The sequence below is a fragment of the Etheostoma spectabile genome, chromosome 8 (genome assembly GCF_008692095.1).
Source record: "Etheostoma spectabile isolate EspeVRDwgs_2016 chromosome 8, UIUC_Espe_1.0, whole genome shotgun sequence".
NCBI classification, from domain to species: Eukaryota; Metazoa; Chordata; class Actinopteri; order Perciformes; family Percidae; genus Etheostoma; species Etheostoma spectabile.
In genome coordinates, this window is record NC_045740.1 from 12,686,820 (window position 1) to 12,706,143 (window position 19,324).

Sequence of the window (19,324 nt, forward strand, 5' to 3'; positions counted from 1 at the left end):
CATGCTCAGTCAGTCAGTTGATTGAGAACAGTGAGAACTCAAATGTATTACCAGCTGTCAAGTGTATCTTCATGGCAGACATCTAGATCCATCCTTATCCTCTACACTTCATCACATTGTTGTCTTAATAGTAATTAAATGGAGCTTCTGCCAAGTGGGCATCGGTTTGCAGTCATTTGTATGTGAACGTATGTGTGTGTATGTAAAGCCAAGCATAACCGTGTGACTGTACTGAAAAGTGTATCATTGCCGCAGGTCGAGAGATTCTATGTTTGATACTTGAGATCGTAAACACTTGTCTCGCTCAATTGAATTCACAGCCTCCATTTGAGAGCAGTTTGCATTCTCAGCTGTGACGAGCAGCAGACAGAGGCTTACAAAAGCATTTATAGAGTTGGAACGGTGTGTGAGATCTCTGCAGCGATTACACAGGAACTTCTCGGGTCCACATCCTGTCCCACGACTCGTTTTGTCAGAGCAACCCTTCCCCACTATTTAGGTGTAATACTGTCATGCTTGGCTTCAAAGTATGACTCAGTCGAAAACATTCAAAAGAGAAATCTATGCTCAAGAGACGCACTTGCTCTTCACGGAAGTTCCCAGGAAAATGTGCTCAGAGGATACAGTTGCCTTGTAGTATAACATTTTGTTCCCCTATAGCATGCATTTCTGATTTGTTGTCTATAATTTCACTTCATTTCATGTAAAACTCTATTGAGCCCCATTACGTGATTCTGTGAGAACTAATGAGAATTACTCCTCATTCAGCTAATAGGACATAATCATCATTAAGTTGTTTGGCAATTATGCAAAAACAAAAATAATCATAAAAGGATTTCAAGGAAAGGTTTTATGAGGTAGAAAGTTATTTTACTTGAAGAACAAATATCATTGTCAGTAGAAACTAATACATTATAGAACTAGGTGAGAAATGTTTGAGAGGGCTTTCTTGGAGCAGACAAGTCCCCTGACACACTGGGAATACTTTACAGTCTTGCCTTGATTGCCTAAAGAGCTGCAATGACTCACAATGTAGCCCAATATATTAGATTTGACTTACTGCTGAGTTACTGTTGACCCTAAAGTTTTAGGGATTGGGACCCTTAAATAAGCAGTGCTGGCTGGCTACCCCCATGGTGAAGGTCCAAAGAGCAGCGCAGACACGAAGGATTAAAGGGCCATGATACTGCAGCACAGTACTGGAGAGAAAAGCGCATCTTAAATCCTCTGCAGGCTTTGCTAGCTGCCATTGCCTTGAGAAAACAGGGGGGGGAAATCGTTTGCTGATGCTGTAATGCTTTCGGTAATGGATCCAGGACACAGCAATGGGAAAGCAGAGACACAAAAGGGAACAACAACAACAGCAGCTTTATGCAAAAAATATTCATGATTTCAAGACTAAAGGAAAAGTAATAACTGGATAAACTAGACGTTGTTACCCAGCCCTCATTTATGCTTGTCTGAGAATTCTAAAATTGACTTTTTCTCCTTTTCACGTATTTTGAAACGAGTCAAACTTCTATCCTTGGGAACAGTCTCAGAATAATGCTTCAAACAGAATCTGCCTCCACAAAGCACATACATGGTGCAGGCTGGTATCAATTCCCAGGCTCACAGGAGGTCTCAGTTAAACTCAGCTGTGAATCGAACGATACTATGAGTCACCCGCTTAGTGTGCATGTGTGCGTTTGTGTCGGAGAATGTTTTTAAAGATTTTGTTTCATCCTCACTGTAATCAAAGCACATTGGGATCCCCCATAACACAGGATACTCCTTTTAGACAAAAAAAAAAACCATACGATCCAATTTTCTGTGTGTCTCTTCTTTCAGATCTGAAAAAAACCCCAAACCAAAACAAGGAAATGAAAAAAGAAACATTTGGACTTTGGAGTGGCTGGAACTTCCTTTCAGCTTAACAGCCGTCAACAACATCTGCAACTGCCAACCGTGGACAGATGTCCAAGCCGAAACACTAGCTCCGGGTGAGTAGGTGGGGTAGAGGGGGGGGACAGAGGGGGGCTAACTCCTAATTTTCACCAGTTGCCGAACGTCTGCGGATCGGCTCCAGAACGGCAGCGGTGTCATTGGGCTTCCATTAAAGTGTGTACTTTCACTGACTGCGGAACGCCTGCGTGTCGACTCCGTCCCAGCTCCGGCGATAAGCAGCCCTCCGGAGCAGATACGCAGAGCTTCTATTTTTGTCGGCGACGGAAAACTCCGCAGCAATTCAGCACACGGCAGATAGTGCGGGACAGGAAGTCAAGCACAGAAAAAAAAAAAAAAAAACATCTGGTTAATTTTCAAAATAAAATAGACCGTGATTATTTCCCTGCACTAAAACTTGGTTTTGTGATTTTGTGGTTCTATTCTACATAAATTTGCGAGATCTCGTGGGTCCTCAAGACTTCAGCTGTCAGTCATGGCCACAGCCGTTTTCCAACAAATCCGGACCTGGTGAGTATTGACGGATGGCAGAGCACGTAGCCGAAACTCAGCAGAGTGGATCCGCAGATGCACTGCAACCGGTGGAAATTAGGAGTAAAGGCTGGCTGCGACTTGGCTGTAGTGACGCCCACAGACACAGCAGTGTGCTGAGTCCTTGTTTAGTGAAGACTGGGCAAAGGATCACACTGGTTGAGGATGTCAGACACATTGATAAAAAGGGTTGGTGATGTAATGGATGCCAATGTTGTTGACAACTGTTGTTGTTGCTTATATTGTGTCAACTTTGTAGACTGATATGCACTTCTCCTACCCTATGTAGGTTACTTTGACGCTGCTATCCATGCACCATCTACTGTTACGGTTGTATTCCAGTTGGAGTGTGTGTAGAACTTGTATTGTATTTGTGTGTCTTGTATGTGTTTATACTTGCTGCACACCTAATTGCCCTTGGGGGATGCAAATAAAGTTGAAGATGAAGTTGGCCTAAATATGTATCACTGCGGGCATTCACTCTTAGTTACATGTGACTAATTTTTCCTCTGAGTCTGAGGACTATTACGATTTCAGCTGGGCCTGAGCTCACAATATGATTGAAAAGGCAACAGTGGACTTGTGATCCAAATCAGAAAATGTCAAGAGTTTGGTCCTCTATGATTTGTGAATTTTCTCACTTATTTGCAGTTATACACTACCGGTTCAAAGTTTGGGGTCATTTAGAAATTTCCACTGCACTCCATTGTAGACAGAATACAAGATGAGATCAGTTCCATTGTTTTTTAACCAGGGCAGCAGTTTTCAGATCACTTTATGTGCTTACATAATTGCAAAATGGTTCTCTAATGTTTTCCTAGATACTTTTTTAAAATGATAACAGATTAGTAAACAGAATGTGACTTTGGAACATTGGATGAATGGTTGCTGATAATGGGCAATGTAGATATTGCATTAAAGATCAGCCACCCACTCAAATAAGATGGTATTCTGTCTTTTATGTATTGGTATGGCAATTTGAAAGTGACCCCAAACTTTTGACCAGTGGTGTAAGTTCAGACTTTTGACAAGTGATATAACCATACATTGCTGATATATCTATCTCCTGTCCACACATTATTCTTTGACATACATCAGTATCATAAATCTTCATATCTTGCAAAGTCCCTCGATACCCCGTAGCCTGGCCCACTGCTTCCCATCTCCACCCACACCCTGACACTGTTTCTACACCAGAGCTCAACACCTGCATCCAATCAAACCCTCCCTTGCATCCTTTGCTCCACAACTCCCATCAGCACACTGGGAGTCAGATTTAGAACAAGATCAGAGAGGTTTTATGACAAAACCAGCTTGTGTTGAATTCTGATCCAGAACCAGTAAATTAAAAGGGGACTGATGACAAAAGTAACAGCCGTACTTAAGAGTCGGGCTCCTAAAAGAACAAAAAGGAAGAAAATTAAACTGAAGGTTTTCCCTGTTCTGTAGCGCAGACTTGGCGTGGCTAATTTACAAAGGCAAGTTTACAATGACGGTAAATTTCATGATTTAGGATGATGACTTTATCATGTTTCCAATTATCTTGTTTAATCCAATGATGCCAGAGAAGTTGATGTGCACAGGTCGTTATATTCAATTTACAAAATATCACACTGCACAAAACACCAATCTTACCAAGTCATTTAATCTAGTATTGAGACAATTTATAAATGGGGAAGGCCAAGATGTTTCCTAAAATAAATGTCATTTTTCAACCCAACTGAAGTGATGCATCTTATTCTGTTTTTAGTTTTGGTCCTTCTCTTATGTAAAACAAAGACTGACGGTTTCAAGCAGTACATCTAAACCTCCAAACAACAAATCTCGGAGAGGACTCAACTGGTTCCGAAATCAGCCCCATTGACTGACACATAGCAGCCAAGAATCTTTAAGTCTCAGCTCTGCCATGACAGACATCTGTCATCTGGTGGTGGTGATGGCGCAGTGGATATGACACGTGCCATTGGTGTGGGAGATCTGGGTTTGATTCCCACTGCGATACATTAACCATGTGTCCCTGAGCGAGACACTTAACCCCTAGTTGCTCCAGAGGCATGCGACCTCTGATATATAGCAATTGTAAGTCACTGTGGATAAAAGCGTCAGCTAAATGACATGTAATGTAATCTTACGCCAGCATGTAGCACACTGAAGTATTTAACTCGCTGAGACATCACATCAGATACAATCACTGGTACTGCTGCCTGTGCACTTGTCAGTGCTGATAAGAGAAGAAACAAAAACCATTCAGAGGACTCTCTATCAAGTGAAATCTATCTCAACCATCTGGCTGGTGCTTTCTCTGGCATAATTATTTAACAGTCACGTTGATGTCCAGAAAATGTGTAGTCCGAATTTTACAACACACCTTTAGTTGCAGTGTATGCAGTATCATTTCCACAAAAACAAGTTTTATTGTTCCCCCACTTCTCTTTTTTTCCAAGCACACTATTCTGCACCATTTCACTCCATTTTTTTGTGGTGTGTGTATGTGTGCATACAAAAACAATCTGCCAAAATGCAGTTTACCAGAAGTCATCGGAAAGACTGATGAGAAATCTAGCTCTGTTAATGAAATCATGTTTGTCCTGGTTATGTGTCAAATATCCCGATTGAGTTGTTTATATGAAACAAGTATTACCTAAACCCTGATTATAATTGACCTAAAGTCCCTGTAAATGCCCTAACTGTTGCTGTAAGAGCTGTTGTCCTTGTGAGGATCCTGTAGAAGCTGAAACTGATGAATGATGAGCACTGTACGTCTGGGACTGGTGAAGCAGGGCTGCATCAGGCCTGTGCCGATGGTGAGTCACACTGAAATGCAACTAAAACATCTGGTCCATTTTACTCATTCAGCACAGCGACGATAGGCTCTGCCCACAAAGACAAAGGAAAACACCACTGGGGGTACCCTCCCCTGCTCCAAAGTGCTGAGTTGCAAACACACACACCTACGCACATTTTCAGAACTATGGATTCCCTGATCTGTGACTCTTTATCTCCAGGCCATGATGCCACAAGGACACAAAGCAGACAACTACTCCTTTGAAACAGGATCCACCACTAGTCCTCTAAATCCTTGACTGCTTACGTACAACCCACTTACACTAAACATTGTTCATAAAACATCTTGTTTGTATTTTTCATATCCCTTTTACCCTCCCCTCGGACTGTGAATCAGAGGATTCTCAAAAACCCTTACACATTAGAAACAACATGAGCAGAGAGACAACTGAGTAACTCGGGAGACCGGCCAGCAGTCTGATTCCAGCACAAATCACACCCTGATTCTCTGAGGTTAACCTTAGAGATTGTTCAAGCATCTGCTTTGTGTGAAGAAATGACAAATCAAGACAGGCTGTCCTAGATCACTAGACCTTTACCGAAGCTAACCGAAACAGAGCTGATATCACGGACGATGGAATAAATGCACACAACATTTGCAGTACAATATGAGTTCCAAAATGCAATAAAATATCTAGTTTCCTCTTCATGAATTCTTCATTACCTCACATCATTCTCTTACTTTTTCTTGTTTGGCCCTCATTTTTCTCATCATCTCCTTTATCAACTCATTGACACTGTGCACCATCCCTCTACACTCCCCGTATTTGTCTCGTTCTGGAATTGTTGTGTTTACAGGTCCTGGCAGTACGGACGGATGGACCTGTGCCGAGCTCTCTGTTCTGTGACCCAGTTCCCACACTGACCATGAGCAATGCCGCTTGGGAGTGTCCAACAGATGCAACTCACACGTGGTGACAGGAAGGGGTGGCAGAGGGTCTTTGTGGCTCTTGACAATCATGTCGATGGGCGTCCATCATCGGTAAATAATGCAGGCGGATGAGAGGATCAGTACATTGGGTGAAGCATTATAGCGGCCTCTTGAGATGTGTTTGATTTCTCAGACTGACACGCCATTTGTTTACAGCTTCATGCATTGGAGAGTAATCTAAAAACTGTGAGCTCACTCCACAGTGGATTAGCTGCTCCTCTGTAGCTTTTATTTTAACATTATTTTTTGTTTCTTGTCAGCTTTTACAGATTTGCAAAGGGCAGTGACAGCAAAAAGGGGAACATCCAAAGCCATTGAGGGCACATTGTATTTGCCTAAGCCATTTGAGCTAGCAGAGGGCACCGCCTCCTTTCTTATGTGGCACCTGGTACCATGCATGAGTTTTTGTTTGATTCACAGCTTAACTGGTCTCAGTTTTCAATCATGAACGGGTCAAAACATCTCTTCCAGACAGTCTCCTTTCTGGCTTTCCTCTCTCCATCTTTCCTCTCTCTTCCCTCCTTGTTATCAGTTGCTCCTTTCATCTTACAATCTTCCATTTGGTCGGCATCAGTGCAAGGTAAGATCACAGCACAAAGAGAGAAGGGCACCAGATAAGAGGCTACGACAGACAGGGTGTGCAGTAAAAGACTAGTTATTTTATAGTTTCATGGGTCTGCCTTCTCTTCCGTCTACATGCAAGGGTTTTTATGGGCTGTTCAGACTTCCAGCTGGCACATTTGTATTAAGTTCAAGACTAAGTTGGCATAGACCGAGATGGAAGCGGATACAGAAACATCTGCAGCTAAACTACACAGATTGAACATGCATCAGCATTTAGACAAACAAAGTGAATAGTGAAGCAGACTGCGCAACTCATTGCATGCAGTATATCTCCAGTGGCAATATGTGTGGACAGAAACAGAGGGGTCAGTCTGCAGCACTCTCAGAATTTTAACACAGCCTGTCTCCTCAACTACAAAGACACCTGGATTTATTCTGTCAGTAAAGCTGGGGCAGGGGTTTGACCCCTTATCCTTCAAGGCCCTACATCCTCTCAGTAATCTCTTATTGAAAGAATCTTCATTCTTCTGAAGCATTACGGAACAGTTAGCAAAGCATGTTAATACCAGTTAACATAGTGGACAGCATGATTTACTCAAACTCTGACACATATGACTGACGAGCTGTAATGGAATAGAATTTAGGCAATCACATTCGTTTTTTTCAACGAGTGGTTGCAAAACGTAGTGATTTTCTGACTAAATAAACACAAAGGGAAGACATTAATTTCAGCGATTTAGTCTTAAATACAACAAATTTCATGAGAAAAAACACGCAGAGCATTGAACACAAACAAAACAGAATGATAAACATAACAAATACAAATAATAAACAGAACAAAATCAAACTGAATATACTAATTTCTATTTCCCATGATCTAAAGTAATTGTTGTTAGGAGAACTAGCATATCTAGTAGTAGTAGTAATAGTAGTAGTAGTTGCCTAACTGATATAGAATTGATAGTTAAATCGAATCGGGAACAAAATCAAATTGCAAATAAAACAAATCCCGGACTTTATGAATTCGGAATCAAATCTTGAAATCATTGAAGATGCCCAGCCCTATTATCTAGTATATGTTCAAGGTAAGTCTGCATAATCTGATGACAAAATAATGACAGCCTTGAAGGGAAAACTCACAGTATGTGTTTTTATAGTATATTTTTACTAACTAACAAAAAAATTGATTTGGCATGTAGTAGTAATAAAACGTAATTAGTAGTAAGTAATTCAACAAGCCATTATCTGTACCCATCCCTAGTGGAGAGGTAAAGAAATCAGTGGAGGCAATTACTAAACAGCTTCCATAATGAAGTCTCTAAGGCCAGATTTATGACACTTGACAGCTCAACAAATGAATGATGCTTTTTTGCATTCATATTGTGGCCAGCCACAACTCTCATGACATATCCACACACTGAGATCTGATAGAAAAACCGTGAGCCAGGACACCTCATAATGTGGATTGTGATAATGACTCTCAATGGAACAAATACAGCAGAGACACACAAAATAAGCAATGGAAAACATGCGCATAAATTAAGAGATCCTGATGGAGCCAGAGTGCAAAAACAACTGTGTGGAGCTGTTTAAAATCACAACCAGAGAGTGCGACAACCTTTCTTTATCTATGTAACGGACAATGCGGCCAAGGTTCCTCCCAAGAGTATGGGCTGACAGTTAATGTGACCTGGGGTGATTGGATGTTGCAGGTGGCCTTTAAAAGACAGGTGTAATGACAGCTAAAAAGTACATGGAAGATTAAAAAAAAGTGAGCAAGATAGAGGGGAGAGGTAAACCGCCCCAGAGAAAGACAAAAAGAGCGCTTGTGTGATGAATTGTGCATGCTAGGTTACACTAATAGCCTTCGCACTATTTTGCCAGATTACAAGAACAGGGACATAATACATAGCCTATTTGATGTATGCCTCTCTGTAAACACACACACAGACATTTACAAAAACACACATCAGGAGTCAGTCTGATCTGTTTTGTCTTTGTCTGAGGTTCTTAACAAATTCTGGTCCAAGATACACTACACCAATCATGATAAAGACATCATTTGTCATTTATATGTGACTATATCTGGTCAAAGTGATGTATCCCCTTGAATAAGGGCTATCACTAACATCATACCCCGTTTCCCTTGAGGGTCTTTATGTGCTTTCTGGGGTTCGTCAGATTTAAGAGCTGATCTATGAGAATATACACGCGACGTAACGCTGCCACTGTAGTGTACCAATGCATGTGTGTGAAAAGCTCGACCTGCAACATGAATTTAAAAAAATAAGTCACTGTGTGTTTGTTTTGGCCCTGCACTCATATCATTTTACAGACCCAATCAAAGCATGAGCTAAAAAGTAAGGGAAAATAAAAGAGCTTTTTATTGGACTAGGCTCCCAGACACTGCCAAGGGAATAGAGTCCCTTCTGCAGCTATTTGTTCTCGCATCCTTTGATAGACTTTGGTGTCAAAGAAACTAATGACTATACATATCCCATGCTGCATTTTTAAAAAGCCTGCAAAAAACATGTTAATGTACTCTGTGAACTGACGTGTATAATTGCTGTAAAACTGTGTTGTGGTCCAAAATCTAAACCAAACTCTAGCCAAAACTTCCTAGATCCTAGAGAGAAGAGAGAGAGAGAGAGGAGAGAGAGAGAGAGAGAGGAGAGAGAGAGAGAGAGAGAGAGAGAGAGAGAGAGAGGAGAAAAAGGAATGCTGCTGTGAGGCTCAGCGAGCAGGTCATTTGAGGACACAAGCAGACATTTGTGAGTGTGAGAGAGAAGGAGCGTGGGGATGTGTGTGGTGTCTACTTTAATTAATCGAAAACACGGACGCCACAGACAGACAGACAGACACACACAGACACACACAGCTGAACAGCCAGTAAAACAATACAAACATCTACAAAAACTCATATAAAACAGATGCATCTACACCTCACAAATGTGCGCACACACGGATAGCCGAAGGTGCTTTGAACCAATGAATGACTTTGTGGATTGAAATCTTAATCAGACTATAAAATCCAGAATTGATCAGCAGAAAGCAAATGGTTCCAGACGGTGGGTGGCTAGTAACTAAATGTTAACATATTAAAAAGAAAGGGTGATGATTGATTTAGCTGTCAAGTGCAGTGTTGAAGGATTCTTCAGAAAGTAAAGTCACAATCACATTACTACTTACTGCATTTGAACAAAAAGGTTGTTACTTGCATTACACTCTTAAGCCTCTTAAGTCTCTTCATTGGCATAATATCTATGGAAAAAGTCTTATTCTGCCTTTAGTTAATGCCAGAAATTTCTGATTGAATTATGAGTAGAGTGCACATGACTGAGCCAACAGCGTGGCGAATATAATTCAGAAAGTCTGAATTTAAGGCTGTGGACTTTTGTTATTTTTGACTATTTTTACTACAAACCTTGGAAGTAAAAAGTAGTGAAACTCAAAGGGCTGCACTGATGAGGCATGTTGTTTAAAGTAGCTGTGAGACGATGAAATACGGCTGGTTCATGCAGTCGGAACACAGCCTCAACCCTAAAACATTTAGTGACCCAATTAATGCAAGTACATTGTTTTAGTACAAAATGCAAAAGTAATTTAATGAATGCTGCAGCTCCTTTTATTTAGATGTTTATGTGCAATTCATTGTCTTAAAAAAAGTAAATAATGTGAAATTTTCTCATAATGACCCCAACAGTAAATACTCTGTTTAGCCTCCATTCACGTTTTAGAAAGAAAAATATATTCTCTATTGGCTGTTGCATAAAAACACCTGCCTTAACAAAACACCACCACAACAGTTTAACCACCAGATGGGCAGCGTGAGAAAGAACTTCCTTCCCTAAAGTCTTGCTTCTAGACAAACATAATGAAATCATGAATGTGAGACTATGTGTTGGTCTGCAGGCATTCATATGTGGCCAGCATTCGTCATACTCAGGCCATCTCTGCTTTGATCGAGACTCAGCGGAAAGAAAAGAGAAACAGGATGGACCCTTGGTCCAAAACATCCCAGACAGAGATAGAGGAGGGAAGAGGGATAGACGAAGACATAAGCATGTCAGCCACTGAGAGGACACAAAAAACATCTGAGAGTGTGTGTGTGTGTGTTTGTGTGTATTAACTACATTTGTGGGGACCAAAAAACCGGGAATACAGTATACTTATGGGGTCCTGACAGCTTTGTGGGGACAAAATGCTGGTCCCCACAACGTTAAAGGCCTGTTTGAGGAATAAGACTTGGTTTTAGGAGTAGGGTTAGAGTTAGGTTATGGTTAGGGTGAGGGTTAAGGTTAGGCATTTAGGTTTGATGGTTAAGGTTAGGGTAAGGGGCTAGGGAATGCATTATGTCAATGACTGGTCCCCACAAAGATAGTGAGACACACTAGTGTGTTAGTGTGTGTGTGTGTGTGGTGTGTGTGTGTGTGTGTGTGTGTGTGTGTGTGTGTGTGTGTGTGTGTGTGTGTGTATTTTGGTTGCTTGGGCTGTGTGGGTGTATGTTTCTAATAAGCATAACATAATTATATCCAACTGTATGGTAGATTGTGACGTTTTTGGATGGCAAAATAATAAATTACCAAGCCTGGTCAATACAACCAAAAGCCAAGATAAAAGGATGGAAGATTAAATAACTTAAATTAAATAAATAAATACATAAATAAATAAATAAATTTGCAAAGATTTACCAAGCAATACCTACAATTAAATCCCCCAAAAAGTCAGTTTCTATAGAAGGCTATAGTCTTTATAAAAAAGAATATCCAAATCCCAAATTTAAAAACTGAATGCCTACCCAATTACCAAATTGTCTAAATTAATTAATTGGTTATTTATAAGAAAACTTCACAGGACCCCATTACATACTTGTTTTTACTAAAAGCATTACTATAATGTAAGTGCAATACAAGTATTTGAACAGTCTGTTCACATCTACACATCAGGGTCGCCACACTTACAGCGACAGTGCAATCGAGGATACGAATGTGACATCACCTACATAGAAGTCACTACGGTTCACTATCCTGAACGACAAAAACACAAACGTTCAGCATCTGCCAGGTGCCGTCACGTGGAAAAACAAACACGGCATGGTAAAGAGTTGTTGTGTAATCACTGCGGAAACAGATCCAGCAAAGAAGCCAGGCATTTTTTTTTTCAGAACCACCACACAAGATTGTGATACATTAAAAGAGGAAAATATACAATATTAGTTTAATTCAAATCCTGGCACTGAAACATTCATACGTGGTTGCCATCCTGTGTCAGATATGCATTTTCTATTTGGACTACTCCGTGATTTTGTGCATTTAGTGTTCAATTAAAGTCTCTGAACACCCACACAGGTGATTCTGGCTGATTAAACCTCGGCTCAGGTTGAAGGACTGCTGGAAGTTTTAATGGGAATTTAGTAGGTCACAAATTTTCATCTACCAATAAGAATGATAAAGGTGTCATTTGTCCTGCCGTAACAGGTGCAACAAAGCCAACAAGAGACTCAGGAAGATGCCAATCAATCAGTCTGGGAAGAGGTCCAATCAGCCAGATTAACTGAAAACCCCTGTGGTGGTCATTAACAAAGAGCCTGCTAAGACAGCCATCAGACCGACGAATCACTCGTGAAAGATCCGATGAAGACTACTGTGTAAAGCACACACGACCACTTTTATTGTTTTCCAGCCACTGTTTTTGAAGAATTTGTACTTTATGCACAAAAGTAAGCACTGATGCAAATATGTGGTGTATAATCTACATCATGGATTCATTTGTGTATTATAACTTCTATTTAGTTTACTGTGAATGTGTTCTTACCTGTCCATCCTGACCAAACTGCACCTGGTGGATCTGGAGATTTCCCTGAAATAGAAAAGCGACATGTCATGTAAAAAGCCTGATGCCATATTACACAGAATTACTTATACATTTTACCCAGCAAACATAAAGCCCCTTAAAATGATGCATATTGCCCATTTTTTTGCCCTCCTATTGACCCTAACCTGCATGGATTACTAAAACCTGCATTTTCACAAGGGGGATTTGAGCCATTAAAAAAATAGTGCTAAAGTAAACTCTTATATATATTAGGTTAATTTAAAAAACTTACTCCTCCTATTTTAAAAAAAATATGTTATTTAATGTAGGGCATTCATTTCCATGCATTTTACTTCATGCCGGTAGATAGTGCTAGAAAAACACAATTTCTGTATCTCCACTTCTTTCCTTCCAACCCACAGGTACATATTTGAACATTTAAAATTTCTGTTAATAGGTATTAAAAGAGTATATCACCAGTACGGTTTTCTCTGTGACTTACGTTTTCATGTTTTGTGTAGAAAGTGTGTTCTGTGTTATTATGATGTGGTTATATGGTATGTATTTGCTAGCAGCTTTAGCTAGACTGGATCACATCACTCCACTTCTGAAGTCTTTACACTGGCTTCCTGTAACTCAAAGAATTGATTTCAAAGTACTTTTGCTAGTTTATAAATCACTAAACGGTTTAGGACCAAAATACATTTCTGATCTTCTACTACACTATGACCCCCCCAGACCTCTCAGGTCATCTGGGACAGGTCTACTTTCTGTCCCCAGAGTCAGAACTAAACAGGGTGAAGCAGCTTTCAGTTTCTATGCTCCTCATATCTGGAACAAACTCCCAGAAAACTGCAGGTCCGCTGCTACTCTCAGTTCTTTAAATCAAGGCTGAAACCTTTTTTTGATGCTGCCTTTCTTTAAATAATGATGTTCATTTCTTTAATGTTCATTTCTTATACTGTACTGTAACTTTTACTCTTATTTTATTTTTAACTGTTTATTCTAGTGTTTTATCTGCTTTTATTTTTAACTGTTTTTTTAAACTGATTTTGTGTAAAGCACTTTGAATTGCCCTGTTGCTGAAATGTGCTATACAAATAAAGCTGCCTTGCCTTGCCTAGCGAGCTAGGTGAAGTTAGCCTGTCACTGTCAGTGAAGGTTCTGTTCTCTCGTCTTTCCGTACGGACTGTAAACAGTTGTGTGGATTGAACATCAGTATGTTTAAGTGTAATAGGTAATGCCTATTAAGTTTCTCTGTACTTTGGATCATTTTGGTTGTATTGCCGTTGCTCTGTTCAGTATATATTTTGTTAGCCAGAGCCTGTCAACTTTTGTGAAGGCTAAGCCGGCATCAGTGGATGACCTCTAGACACACACGCAAACGGCTGACCGATGCGTTGCGTTGGTGATTATCACAAGTCAGTGAACAGCTTAAATCTTAATATAGTATTATTGGTATTTGATCTATGACAAGGTTGTTTGTATTGTAATGTATTTCACAGAAGTAATCCAATGAAGCCTCTGATCTGTTGTATGTGTTCACTTTAAAGGAATAATCAAACAGAAAGTCAGGTAGCCTACGTCTACATACATGTGTTATAGCACTTGTTTCATAACATGTAACATGTAATATCTATAGTGTCACTTGTTGATGTATCTCCACTTCTTTCCAACCCACACTGCTATCCAGCCTGTGGCTTTATACCTGCCCAGATTGCCCTAGGTCTGAGGCCGGTAACATTGACAGTGTCAATATCTAAGATGTTTTTTTTCCAGGACTCTGAGCACTCAGGGTTTGGTAGAAGAGTTTTTCATACATGATGACATTAGAATGAGACTTGGAGACCATGTCCTTGTATGTACGTCAACGGTAGGTCATTTCTCTTGTAAACAAAAACAGAAACCCGTTCGCAAATGCACATGCCCAACGCAGTCTCGTTGAGAGGCAATAACCAGTGTAAAGTCTCTGAACACCCACAGTGATGTTTACAAGACCACATAAGAGAGGACAGCATACAAGCCATATTTAGGCAACCCCAACTTTCAGTTGTTTTATCTTGCTAATTGTATTTCATGTATATATCAAATGCTGTCAGAGCTGCCATATGGCCAGAGAGGAGTGTAATTTCTCTAACAGCTCATTTCCTTTTTTAAGCACGCTAAAACCGATGTCTTTGATGAAAGGGACCAGTTCTCAATGAAAACATATTCTATGAGTGGCAGTTGGAAGAAGTGGGATTTTGTTGCTAAGCTTTGAACTCCAAAAAACAAACAATGTCATGAAATAGGAAGGAGGGGGGGGGGGGGAATCTGGGCGCAGCCACAAAGAGCAGGAAAGGCTTTAGAGCTTTTCTGCCTCCACTTAACTCTGTCTCTCTCACTCAATCGTGCATTTCTTCCTCTGAGTTTCCTTCGGCGCAACAGAACGGGAAATAAGAAAAAGACTTGGTCAAGGTGTCAATTTCTTTTGCATAAATGTCAAGCTGTCATGCATCACATGTGATTAGATGTGTATGTGTGTACATTGACTGTCGACTTGAAATAAATCTCTCTTCCACATCATCAAAAAAATTACTAACAATGATGCTGATGTTGAAATTCCTTCTTCAGCAGTTGTGGTTTGGAATTAAATTTTGATTTCAACTGGCAGACCAACGCTGTGTGTGCAAGCAGAGAGCCTCTCTGTTGAGGGACATGTGTCACCTGGGCATGTGGAAACTACATTCATAACCCCATGCAAAAGCAGGCGGATATATAAACATTACAGAGCATCTGCTTTTGCTAGAATTCCCTAATGACTTAAATGTTTTCAGATATTACTGGTATTCCTGCTCGCTTCATTAGGTACATACAATTTTGCACATTAAAAAAGGAATAGTCAACATGACAAAAATAAAGTTGAAATACCATTTTGAAAATAAAGTTGAAATGTCGAGAATAAAGTCAACACGATGAGTATAAAGTTGAACTACCATTTCGAGAAAAAACTGTCAAAATGTCGAGATTAAAGTTGAAATGACGAGAATAAATTAAATTTGACTGTCGGCCATGCCAGCTGCCATCTAGGCAGTCATCATATAGGTTACATAAAGCTAGTAGTTTGGTTTGTTCTCAAAAGTTTGACTGGATTCTTGAAAGATCTCGAAATTTCAACTTTATTCTCGAAAAAGTATTTCCACTTTATTCTCGTCATGTTGACGCCCTCCATATTTTTTCTTTGATGTGTCCCTAATGCTCCGTCGTAGGATGGCTATTTGCATGGGCCACCAGGGCCAGACCAAACATCCAGGGTTCAAAAGACACAAATGTATAATGACTCTTGCCAAACTTATTTGACAGATGAAAAACAATAGGCTTTTTAAAGCCTTTTTTAGTAGGCTAGCTATATTCAAAGTGACTGTGCAAGCCACTTCATATATTTGAAATAAGGTGGTAGAACATTTAATATTTCTTCTCCACAGAGCTGAAGTGGTGCAACCTAATTTCTAAAAACTCTTTGGTAAGTTGAGGTACAGAAGCCTCATTCAAAAGGAACTATCTCTGTGAGAAGCTGCACAGCAGTTCTGTTATTGAGCAAAAATATGTAAGAACTTAACTTTCTGACAATGAGTGTCTTTTGCAAAATGATATATCTTAGCATCCTTGTTAGATTTGCAACATTACCGTTTCGACAAAAAAGTAAGATGTCATTGATACTAAATTTTCATTCCACCATTATAAGTTCATGATGTAAAGTCATGTAATTGCAGAGAACATCCTGTGCATTTGTGACTAATGTCACAGATTGAATGAAGTTTGCAAACAGCCAGTGATAATGTAAGGTCATCTTGCGAAGTCACAAATTAAAAACCACTTCCAACCAAATTCATGACATTCAACTAAAGTAGAATCATGATTTTCTACCGGTAAGCCATTTTCAGTGAGCCCTGACATTTCATACATAGTATTGGAGCATGCCTAAAGTATTTCAAGAAGATGACGTTGAAAAGAAGTGGCTGATGTTACCCACACACCAAACACACAACCAGACTCCAACACACACACACACCACACACACAAAACACACACCACACACAACACACACACACACACACACACACACACACACACACACACACACACACACACACACACACACACACACACACACACACACACACTCACTGTCCTGCGTGATCTGCACTCCTCTCCTTGTGGCACCTGGGCGATGTGCAGCTGACCCTGTGGAATCTGAGAGACCCAGATGAAGGATGAGAAACAGCCAAAGCAGGAACAATTACACAAATACGATCAAGAAATCAATGCATTTACAAAGGCATGTTTTTTTCCTAAAACTATTTTCAACTACAGAGAAATCTACAGATAATTCTCTACCATTTTAAATTGTGACAAAAAGACAGCTTCATAAATGCACAAAAACAACAGTCAGATGCCCTTTTGAACATAGCTTTAATCATTCCTCCTCTTCATACTGGCCATTAAGAAATCCATTTCTAAAGTGTGTCCAATATTAGTGATGTGGATCAAAAATCCAGTCCTTGCTTTGTGCAAAAATGTATTATATGAGGCTTCAGTAGTCTAAGTTAAACAAATTAAGTGGATCACACTTACGTTAAAAATCACAAAAAAGGGTGGGACAGGAAGTGGAGCAATGATCTCAGCGAGCAAAGCCTGTTTCAATGTTCATATGGGCATAGGACTATTGTTTTAAGAGAAACTTGAAACATTGTAAATCTATCCTTTAAGCTTTATTTTAGCTGCAATGTACAGAATGGGGTTCAAAATAGTTAAATAGCAGCCCTTGTGTGGTGCGTGTAATGCAGCAACACATGTTGTTTGGTAATTATCAGACATTGGTTGTGCTCTTCTGTATTAGTAGCACTCATCAATTTTAGGATCGGCTGCACCCTTTGTACTCTGCTGCAGTGGTAATAACTACACACTGAGCTCCTGAAAATCATTCTCTCTCACTATTCCACCTTCTCCCTAACTTTTCTTTGTGCCCGTCCGCTCTCCATCTTTGATGCCTTCCTTTCTCAGGTGAGTCACTCATCATCAGTACCTCCAAACCCATACATCACGCAGCAACCTATTAACAGCAGATATACTCAACACTGTAAATTATGAGCTAGCTTTGCAGCATTAGTCATTACAAAGAGAGTATGTCTGTCTGTATGTATGTATGTATGTATGTATGTATGTATGTATGTATGTATAAGTATGTATGTATTATGTATATATATATATATATATATATATATATATATATATATATATATAAACCTCACACATGCATGTGTAGCTCTACTCATGGCAAACATTGTCTCACAGCTTGTGTGTACAGTATCTGTCACCAGCTGTTTGTCTACACAAGTAAACAAGAACGGGCCATGCTCTCACTCTATTGCTTGAAACCTAAATGAAAAACCCTGATCTAATACAGGGCACTTTATCAATTTGATCAATTCCACAGACAGTGTAACTTTAAGTCCTTCAACAAGCAATAGAGTTTAATCGACTGATCGGCTCCTCATTTGTTTAAATTAGGTATTTGGGGTGATTTCAGGGCACAATGAAGACAAGATATCAGAGGTCCAGTCACTTCCTCCTTGTCAGCCCAAGCATAACACTTTAGCAGGCCTGAATGTGACCTTTGGCCATAGCAGCTGTAAGGTCATCAATTCCCTGAGCGTGGACAATGCCTTTGTTGACATAAGCTGCATTATACTATACTGCTGTATGTTTCACTGTGGTGGGTGGAAAGATCTATCCCCCTGCACTACAAACCCTTCTCTATGGGGCCCTCATATGACAGCAGTGAGATAAAATAAGTATCAGACTAAAGGAAGATAATTGTAAGATACACATCTGATAAATATTGTGAGAAAGGAGGATGAAGACTCATATTGTAAGAGAGTACTTTGTTGTGTTTTTTGCTTGTTGAGGTTTGCTGAATTCAGAGAAAGACTGACGGATAAAATGTCTGACACTCACCACCTGAACTTGTCCATCCTCGCCAATACGGTGGAACTGGACTTGTTGATTGGCCAGTGTGTAGTGCAAGGTCTGCTGGGTGGCTGTCTCAATGTGGCCAGTTTCTTCTCCCATGCCTCCCTCTGGTTAGGAGAACAAAACATATGGTCATTGTTGCGCTCATGTGTACAGTGGAAGTAAGTCAGGAATACGGTGCAAATGATTCAAGCACACATAAGAAAAAAAAAAAAAGGTGAGGTCTCTAAGATGCAGATGCAGACGCTCCCACCCCACCCCCCCCCCACCCCCACCCCCCCACCCCCCCACCCCACCCCACACACACCACACACACACACACACACACACACACACACACACACACACACACACACCACACACACACCACACACACACACACACACACACACACACACAACCTGGCTAATGCCCAGGCCATCTGCCTGATGATGCCATGTTTATACTTTATCAACCGCCTAAATACACAATGAGGACTCTCTAGCTAGACATCCAAACACACTCATGGTCTAACAACCATACACAAACTCCAGGCCTCAGTCTAAACACCCGCTATCACACCTGCAGTCTGAAACTTCTGCATGGACTCGTCACATTATCCATTGCAACTCCAACCCAAAGACATTAAGACACCATGTCAGCAATCAAAGACAGAAAGCGCTCAGTGACAGCAGAGTTTGCATC

At 40.3% G+C, this 19,324-nt stretch overlaps 1 protein-coding gene across 3 annotated transcripts in view; it reads right to left on the bottom strand.

Annotated features, from left to right (window-relative positions):
- Positions 1-19,324, bottom strand: part of banp (BTG3 associated nuclear protein) — a 39,985-nt gene that overhangs the window by 8,548 nt on the left and 12,113 nt on the right. For 2 of the 3 annotated variants that reach the window (XR_004333056.1, XR_004333057.1), the window contains exons 9-11: positions 18,626-18,747; positions 16,793-16,861; positions 12,629-12,675 (exon numbers count right to left, since the gene is read on the bottom strand). Coding sequence is in view for 1 of the 3 variants with exons in the window: in XM_032523454.1 (XP_032379345.1) it covers positions 12,629-12,673; positions 16,790-16,861; positions 18,626-18,747 (239 nt within the window). In the remaining 2 variants the exon portion in view is untranslated. Of the gene's footprint in view, positions 1-12,628; positions 12,676-16,789; positions 16,862-18,625; positions 18,748-19,324 lie in introns of all 3 variants that reach the window. The other variant, XM_032523454.1, reaches the window with a different exon arrangement.